Genomic DNA, 9,851 nt, shown 5'->3' with positions numbered 1-9,851 from the left:
GTCGGCCCAGAGCGGCTACATACAGCAGATCAACAACCTCAAAGAGGTACTGTCTGTCTGTCTGTCTGTCTGTCTGTCTGTCTGTCTGTCTGTCTGTCTGTCTGTCTGTGTGTCTGTCTGTCTGTCTGTCCGTCTGTCTGTGTGTGAGAGTGTGTGTGAGTGAGTGAGTGAGATCCTTGTTAGAATTCAGTCGAGTTTTTAGATTTCCAAGTGACAGCAGCTTTGTGAAGTTAGGGCATCACGTCTCAAACCCTTTACCCTCACTGACCTGCTGGTGCATACATCGTTCAAACACGCAGACCAGCACTTTAGATTCTAGTGGAGATTCCAAAGATACCAAATGTGTCCGGTGCCATCTTTAATTCACAGACATCTCGGTTGATTCCATTTGATGTGATGGGGCAGATAAAAAATGTGGAGTTCGAATATTTCATTCAGTATGAACATTAAAGAGCTTTATTGAAAAGCAGGGCGAAGATGATACAGAATGGAAATGATTCTGTCAGACACAATGGAATGAGATGAATTTTAACAACCTTAAAAAGATAAAAGAGGATAACTGGATGTTAAGGGGTTAAAGGTAAAGGCTTAAGAAACACAAAAACATTTTTAAGGCAGCCCCTCTATCTATAATTATGTGTCTGTTTATTTTAAGATAAAAAAGTTGTGTGTATGTTTTTCCATAAAATATGTCCACTGAAAGGATATCACATCACACACGTGCAGCAAATGACTTTTTTGTCAATTGTTTTGTTGATTTATGTATTATTGTTTGATCTATCCAAGTTTCCCAGAGTCCAAGGTGACATCTTCACATGTCTTGTTTTGTCTAAGTCTAAAACCCAGAGATATAAAATTTACTATAATGTAAGAAAAGCAGCAAATCCTCACATATGAACCAGAAAATTTACACTATTTACTGCCTTTCACTTCAAAAAATCAACAAAATATGTAATTTGCCCAGGGTTGGCCAAACTTTTACATGAAACTGTAACTGCTTTCTAACAGCTCTAAATAAGCGAGTGTCTGTCTGTGACAGATCTATCAGTCGTCCTGACTGATTCATATTTCTGATTTCAGAGGCTGGCCATCGAGCTTTTTCGCCGTCAAACATCACGCAGCTCCTCGCCCCCTGACCTGAGGCTCGGTGGAGGCACCACAGCCTCTGAAAGAGACCCTCGCTCAGTGAAGAGTGACGATGACATCCAGGCCACTTTGACCAACACTAAGAAAGGCGAAGAGGAGGAGAGGACCCAGCAGGATGACTCTAATGTAAGGATGGGATATACAGTACTCCACCAGACTAAGGTTGCATCCTTCTGTTGACTTATTTGACTGAGTCTGTGTGATCAGTTGAAGTGGTGGGGATCATATAAGAGGGAGTGATCTATTCCTCTGTAGGGGCAATGAAATGGTTTCATAGTACATTTTGTTCATTTACCAAAACTTAGGGATGTCTCAGTCAAGTCCTTCACATACAGCTGGTACAGTCTGATCCCATATTGTTCTTTGGAAATATATATCCTGCAACATAGCTTTAGTTAATTGTTGGGACATTTGAACGTCCATCATTTTTGGACTTTGGAAGGAAAAAACATAGCTGCATTAGCCTCTGTGAGTTGAAAAGTAGAGAGGAAGTTGAAAGGAAGTTACTCTTAAAGAAATGGGGATATCTCTGTACCACAAAGCCATGAGCTTGATGTGATTGTAGCGTCACTGTGTTGTCAGGAGCTGTCGGACGGTGACTTGGAGGTGGATTGTCTGACAGAGGAGGAGGTGAACCCACTGGATGGTAGCAGCACCTCAGGGAGCTCCACAGCCACCAGCAACACAGAGGAGAACGACATAGATGAGGAGACTATGTGAGTAGAATTTCTCACTTTCTCTTAATGTAAAGTTTTGTTGATGTTCCAGAAACCCAAATAATTTTTGCATTTTGCTGTTGCTCTTTTAATAAAGGAAGTGATAAAGCCTTGAGTTTCTTCATTAAGCTGAGGCAGAGGGATAGTAACACAAGGAAATTTCATACCTGCTTACCCATCTGTAATGAAATGTTAATCATAAAATCATAAAATTTAACAGTTGCATAATTACTGAATACTTTTTGTGTTTGTGTATGTTTGCACAGGTCAGGAGAAAATGATGTAGACTTCATTGGGAACCTGGAGACGGAGGAAGGAGAGCTTCCTGATGACTTGGCTGGAGCCACAGGTATAAATCAAACAATGATATTAAGTTATTTTTCATGATTTATTATAGTATAAACATTATGTAAATCCCACAGTTGAGAGTTTTACCCCTCTTGTGTAGGAATAGATTTCATCCTCTGCAGAGGAGATCTGTCTTTCTGTTTATTACCACCTCACTTGTCAACAGAATTCAATGAAACTTGGTGGACAAATTATATTTTCTACGTCTGCATAACCTCAAGGGCCTGTGTAAAATAAATTTTATAACCTGCTCATGTCCTCAAGGGTCTGCACAATCTCTCTCAACATGCAGCCTAAATTTATAACCATATTGTCACTGCAAAAACCTATCCACCCTTGCAGACACCTAGTGTAATATTAACAGAACTCTGTGTTTGCCCACTGTTCTTGTCCCATTCTGGATAATATAAAGTGATAAGTGACACGTTTTTTGCTGTCACCATGTCGCCATTTGTGAAGAGACATCTATATTTTGGCTCATGAACCTTGAAAACTTGAAAAGTGACACATAAGAGCAAAATGATTTTTTTAATGCATTCCAAAGTTCAAGACAAACCAATCTGTCCACTTCAAATTTAGCCCAAAACATCCAGTGAATCACTAGTACAGCAGTGAGCAGTAGAACTACACCAGTAATGCTTTTCATTTATTTTACTGTACTAAGCTGTTGTATACAAAACTTAACATCTCTGGTTGGGAGTTGAAGGGATTATGCCCCTGAACTGCTCAAAGTGTTTTAGTTTGAGTTTGTATTAACAGTGAACAGCAGTAGGGCTGCAACTAGTGATTATTTTCATTACTAAGGCCATCACAGTTTCCCAGAGCCTAAGGTGACACCTCCAAATTGTTTATTTTGTCCAACCAAAGAAATTAAGGGAAGGAAAAGTTACGAATCCTCACCTTTGTAAACCTGGAACAATGAAATATTGAATGTTCTGCCGCAGATGAAAGCCTTGTTCTGTCTTCATTTGAGGCAAATAAATGCTTCTGCCACTATTTGAGAAATCACAGAATCAAATATTTTTGTGTTGTCTGACAACTGCATAACCAGAACATAGTGATACGATGCTGTGCCTCAAAGCAGCTCCTTCAGTGTGTTTGACTGTGTTGGTGTTGAAAGGCATGAAGAGGATGAGTCATTGTTGGTGCACTGGACCCCTTGCAGCGTGCTGATATAGAAACACTTGGTGTCTGCATGTGTACATGTGAGAGGGGGTTGTGTGTGTTCACTCTGTTAACAAGGAGAGTCAAGCTCAACAAAGTGCTACTGCATATTTTTAGTTCTTCCAGTGTAATTATTTTTTTCTAATAAGTTTTCCTTTGATGATAATTTAGCCTTGCAAAGCTAGCCCAGATATTATTTTTTGACGCAGGATTTTTACAGAAGTAACAGAATCTCTTACATGGAAAACCGAAACATCCTGTTTCCAAGTGGATGCTATTGATCTAAATGATATGGAAAAAATGTGTCACAATATAAATTAAATCATTTCTGTTGAGCTTAAATATTCTCTTACATTTTCAATTCCTTGTTAGTAGATTTAACCCCTAAAAAATGACCAAGCGTTAAATTCTTTCAAAGAAAGAACATGGAGCCTTAATTATCAATAAACTCTTGTCCTCTGCCTTATCTGCAGGTGGTTCCAGCTCCAGTGGACGTTCATTACTTCGCAATGCTGCCGCTGGTCGTAGTGCCAGTAGTAGCGGAGCTGCTGCTTGTGGTGCTGTTGGGCCAGGCAGCAACAGCCTCCTGGAAATTGACCCGGTCATCCTGATCCAGTTGCTGGATCTGAAGGAGCGCAGCAGCGTGGAGTCTCTGTGGGGGCTTCAGCCTCGGCCTCCTGTGTCTCTCCTGCACAGCCAAGGTCTGTAAACACAGCTCTCAGCTCACTAACAACAAATCATTCCAGCTAAACTGAGAATCAATACCTAAAATCCCACACAAAGAAATCCCTCCGGAGACTCTACAGCAACTATATAAGGCTTACCTTTAAAAGGGACACATTGACTTTATTGTCTTTTTTCACTCTACACCACACATTAGAGAGAACACTAATACAATTTTCATTTAATTTCTCTCCAGTGATTGTGACCATCCCAGATAGTAGAGACACCATGTACTTGATATAATGTAGGAAGTGTTTCATGCCATTTGTAGAGGTGGCTAATGAACAACTTGAAATCATATCATCCTGCCCAAATCTTAAGCAGCCACAAAGACAAATTGTTTGATTATGAAGACTTGTGTTATTTAGTGTTGCAATGATGGCGCTTTAACTTCAGAATGGCTAAACAAATCAAACACAACAAATCTAACAAGGGTGGTAACAAATTAACAAAATAAAAGAAAGCAAATTGCAACAACTCACTTCCCTAAATAAACTAAACAGTGAAAACAATATTAAAGGTACCCTGTGGAGTTCTTGACCACTAGTAGCACTATGGAGCAGTGTTTTTATAAGTGGGTCACAATGTTATTTGTGTCTCATGCACACACCTGCGGGTGATGCAATACACATTCCTGCCAAAGGCCTCACACTATTACACTGATCACCAGATTGTAGTAACGCAGCAACGAATGCACCAATGTCAGTGCAAAGAGCAGTGAAGAAGAAGAAGAGTGCTAGCAAGCAAACATGGATGTTAACAATGCAGATTTTCAAAAATGTAAGTGTTTTATGAGGACAGAAATGCATTCAATATATTACTTAGGCCATAAGCATACACAGTGTGCATTGATTACACAGAATGTAAACAGAAAACTTCATGGGATATTTTTAGCATAACAGATCTCCCCTGTGAAGATAACGTAACGCAAGCAGCTTACAGTGAGACAAGCTCTGCCCTGTGCACTGCTTCTTCGCCAGTATAGTTTATATTGTATATATGCTGTATATAAAGTATATGCTGTCATCAGCAAACAGGATTGATTCTTGATTTTATGAAGTGAGATACTTTGAGACGATTTTACGCCATTTGTCACTGAGCAAAACACAGACATCCCATTCCTATTCCTGTCTCTTCCAGCTCATCCTCACTCCAGGAAAGAACGAGAGCGGCGGCCTCAGGTGGTACGACGATCAGCTCCAGACTCAGGGGTCCTGATCCGCCTCAAGGCTCAGATGGCAGAAGTCCGTAGCAAGATGTCTGATGTCAAGAGTCAAGTGCTGGAGGCTCGGGGGACCACAGAGCCCAGGCCCGGCCCATCAGGGGCCTTCAGTGTGGAGGATGTACCCTCTCATCATGCCGATTCAGAGTTGCCAGCGTGTCGTAAGCCGAGTGAGCTGGACCTCCTGGGGAGAGCAGCTGTAGCTCGGTCCAGGCCCTGCCGCCCTGGTGAGGACTGCCACACTACTAATGCTAATGATGTTAAGCCACTACTGCCATTGTAGTACTATAGTGTTGCAGTTTTTTTCATGAACTGTACAGACAACACAGAAAAAGTTTCCCTCAAAAGAAAGAGTTTTTGAAGATGTGAACTGAATGGGTATTTGTTTTGACTTAAAAATAACCCCAAAAATATCAAGCTATGCAAAAACCGCTTCTAGTTTCACAGCAGTAAGTGCTGGTGGAAAAAGAAGCAACGGTACAGGCCAAGCTGACAGAACATTATCTGTAAAATTTCAGTTTGCCACTGAGATCCATCAGCCTCCAGAGAAAAGAATTTTTACCCCCAGCTGCTGACAGAAGTCTGAGGAGAAACACCGCCATCTTTAAATAATGAGATGTGACTACTATGCTGTCTAGTATTTCATTTCGTTAAATGGCTTATTTAACCTATAATAAGAGATGTAGCATGGACTAAAAATGAAAACAGTATCAACAAGCACTGAAACATAAAAAGCCTCCAGAGGACCGGTTTAGTTTAAATATTTCAGGCCCACTATGTGGTAGATTTATTGACTTTACAAGAGCTTAACATACTTTCTTCCTTATAATTTGTAATATTCCAATGATATCGCCCCGTCATCACTAATGTATTTATATGTTAATTTTATCCAGATTTTAACTTTTGAACAGTGAATTAATATAATATTAGTTATTGGGACTGTCAGTCTGTTCTGTCCAGAGGCTCTCAAAATAACAGGGAACATATACAACAGAAATACGCCAGTAGTCTGTCACAGATGCTACTGCAGCAGTCAGAGCTGAACATTGCACCACTGGAGAATACACACCACAACCACAAGCGGCTGTGTTCGTGTTCCAGTTTGACTCATACCACTTTCAGACATCAGACCCATGTATGACTCTCTTTTTCTTTTTCATTGGGTTAGTTAAATGACATTTAAAAGTTGTTATCATTTAATTAATTTCCGTTCCTGTCAGCAATGCCACTTCACCAGCGCAAAAATGAGCCAAGGGTGGCGGACAGCAGCACATTTTTTCCATACTTTGGTTTAAAACAATGCAGATGACTTTTTTGGCTTGATCACAGAGTTATCTTGACATACTTTTGATTGTATATAACCCTGAGATACTTAGGTAATATTTAGACTAGACTGCAAATGACAAGGATCACAGGTCTCACGCAAGCAGGAGTCCATATATTTTCGTTTTAAGTTAACTATGGATGATGGTAACATGTGAATCCCCAGTTATTGGGTCAGAAAAAGCTGAGATAATTACATATTTGTGTATATGTTTTTTTTTTTTTTTCCTGTGTGCAGCCAGGAAATCTCTCTCCCCTGTCCTGGACAGCAGTGGTTCTCTGGTTGTGAAGAGGAGGAGTCCAGAGGAGATGGAGAAGGACCTGAGAGGGGCAGAGGCAGCCTCAGAGCTTAGCATGCATCCCAAAGACGGGCTGGGAGGTGGAGAGGGTCAGTAGTTCATGAACTTGGGTTACTATTTAAACTTGCATGTATTGGGTTTGTTTGGCCATTTGGGGTCAATAGAAACAAGCTGTAAATACAACATAGACATTATCACCTCAGAATTTTTTTTGGCAAGCTTGTTAGCAGTTGCCTTTTGGAGTTCTTATTGTTGGTATTTGTCCAGTAATACCACAACTCAAAATGAGGGAAGCTGTAGCTGGAAACAACACAAATGAGAGTGGTGACAATGAACCAAAATAATAAAATTGCACAGCCCAAACCAAAGCAATGAGCTTTAACACACAATAAATGCTCTGTAGAGCTGATGAATACTGCAGAACAGATGATAACTATCTTTGGATGGATCGCTGTGTGTTCAGCTGATCCATTGTTGTGAAAATGAAAATATTGACTAGAGCAGCTTTAAAGTACAGTTCATTGTTTTGTTAGCGTTCAGTAGCATCCTCCTACTGATTGCAATATAACAAAAATCAATGAGTGTACTTACCTGGATCAGGGATGTACTTTAGGTATTTTGAAGTATCTTTGTAGTGGAGTTTAAAATATACCAAATAACATCTACTTCACATTGCTCTCACTCTCCTCTGTACCGTTCCACCGTGACTTAAAATAGTTCCTGCAGCTCTAATGGTCTATGATTAACTGTAGGTTGTTTTAGCACTATGTCCGTCTCCTTTCAAAAATACTTTTACAGTGTATTCCATCATTTTACAATGTTCAAGGTTTTACATTTGACCCTTCCCAATGCACATTTGCCTCACTCCAAGAAAAAAAATGATCAAATAAAAGTCTCATTCTAATAAAGTCTAATTGTTTAAATACCAAAATTATTATTTAGCTGTACAAAACGTTTTTTTAAATTAAACTTTGAAAAAGACATTTAATTTGCTTTGATTGAACTAAAGAACAACAAAAAATAAAGTAAGACCCATGTCTTTCTATTTGCTCCTATCTCTTCTCCAGGAGTGCTGAAGTCTGAGGGCACCCAGGGCCCCCTAGTGTCTCTTGGCAGTTCCTCATCAGAGCAGGCCTCCACCTCCAAGCAGCAGTACTCGGTGGAGCAGCAGCTGTATGGGACCTCAGGGCCAAAGGATGACATCTTCTCTTTGGGGGGACCAAGCTACATGACTGCCAGCAAGAACTGTGGCAGTAGGACCCTAGGGTGCGTCTCAGAGACTCATACACAGGAAAAATGTAGCAGACAGCTGTGTTACTCAAACTACACAGAACTACTCTTGTCTTACAACTCTTCCATTTCTTCCTGCCACAGGGCAGCCATGTTGGACTGTGAATCTGAAAGCTCAGGGAACTCCCATCAGTCCTTGCTGGAGGGACCCGCTTTGCAGTCACAGTCAAATGAAGGTCGGTTCACTCTCGGCCACCCTCAGGAATGAATGTGTTTCATAATTTCTTTCTTTGGAAGTTCAGTATGTGCAGGAATATTCAGCTGGTCCTAGAATACATTTTTAGAGTAACAGCTTTTTAGTTATAAAATCTTTTTTTTTCCCACTCTCTCTCTGATGAGAGTGATACTGTGTTATAGTGAACTGTAGACTACATGTTAAACCTCAGTAAGATGCACATTTACACGCCTGAAGAGTATTCCTGTCTGAAATATCTGCTTTCTTTAGATTCTGATCTGTTAGACGTCAAGTGACGATTTTAAAATAACATTTCGGTTTGTTACAACTTGGGTCTTGCTTTTGTTTATCGAGCAGCACCATCCCCACTGCATCACTCATGGTCATTTTTATTATTTTTTTATTGATATGCTGCAGGTTAACAAACCTCTAAATTGTTACTATTGAAAATCAGCCATGTGATGACATTTTATGTGTGGTGTTACTCTGCTCTTTGTGTCTGTAAGTCTCTTCATTGTTGTCTGCAGATGTGTCAGTGGATTAAAGTCAAAGTAGTTTTTGTTTTGGGAAATCGAGAATATGAGATTTAATCTTATTATTTATGTATTGATGAGTTTTATTTGTTCTCTGTGCTTTTTGTGACCTGATGTCATTGCGCTGAACAATACTGGGATAAACAAAAGTAATTTTAGGTATAATTCTGTATTTTATTTTTCTTTTTTGTCCTTAAACTAAAAATTGCTAAATGTTCAGTGAAAGAAAAGACAGGACCAGTGGTCTCATCCTGTCTTGTCCTGTCTGTAGATCAGTCGCCCTCAGTCCTGGTGGCAGCAACAAGCAGTGACAGCGACACTGAGGACGAGGCCCTGCAGAGCAACAACTCTCGCTACGACAACCAGACTCCTCCCTGCACAGGTAACTTACACACACAATGTCCATGATAACAATGATGAACTCTCAAAAAGACCGCACTGTGAGACACATCCACCAACGGGCACTTTCAAGTTTTGGACAAAGTCAATGTCAAAATTAGGGACATTGAGCACAAACTGACACGTGTTGACGCGTCTTGTACGTATGCTTTTATTGTGTCAGAGATGTTACTAAACTTGACCTCAGCTGTATACACACTCTTGTTTACGATTGAGCATAGATAAAAAGTAATAAGGAGCATGCAAGTTATTTCTCCTCTTCCTTCTTCCAGGAGAGCAGCTTCTGTCTGATGACATGAGTCTGCCTGCTGACAGGTGATTCCCTCTCAGTCTGTCAGACCTGGCAACCCGCTGCTTTATTCTCAGTGGCCACACTGTGATGCAATAACGGCCGGAGACAACACACATGCTAGTTACACAGATCTGTAGAGTAGAAGCTGCTTGTTTTGCATGAACTCAAAATGAAGACAATTTAACAACCTGGTTGTTTGATCACCTGTTTGTCCAGAAATA

At 40.3% G+C, this 9,851-nt stretch overlaps 1 protein-coding gene across 1 annotated transcript; it reads left to right on the top strand.

Moving 5' to 3' along the window:
* Positions 1-4: 4 nt before the first annotated feature.
* LOC111648637 (E3 ubiquitin-protein ligase TRIM37-like) lies at positions 5-9,843 on the top strand (the record flags this gene model as incomplete). The annotated part of the gene is made up of 11 exons (XM_023398419.2): positions 5-46; positions 1,081-1,272; positions 1,729-1,862; positions 2,129-2,211; positions 3,848-4,075; positions 5,238-5,546; positions 6,881-7,030; positions 8,009-8,207; positions 8,316-8,407; positions 9,211-9,321; positions 9,611-9,843. Coding segments are annotated over 11 exons (1,587 nt in total), but the record flags the coding sequence as incomplete, so codon positions are not given.
* Positions 9,844-9,851: the final 8 nt, after the last annotated feature.

This window comes from Seriola lalandi, unplaced genomic scaffold (assembly GCF_002814215.2).
Source record: "Seriola lalandi dorsalis isolate HSWRI2012SDOR001 ecotype SW California unplaced genomic scaffold, Sedor1 jcf7180001963699, whole genome shotgun sequence".
NCBI classification, from domain to species: Eukaryota; Metazoa; Chordata; class Actinopteri; order Carangiformes; family Carangidae; genus Seriola; species Seriola lalandi.
Note: the sequence above shows the minus strand (reverse complement) of the source record. Positions and strands in the feature narration are given on the sequence as shown.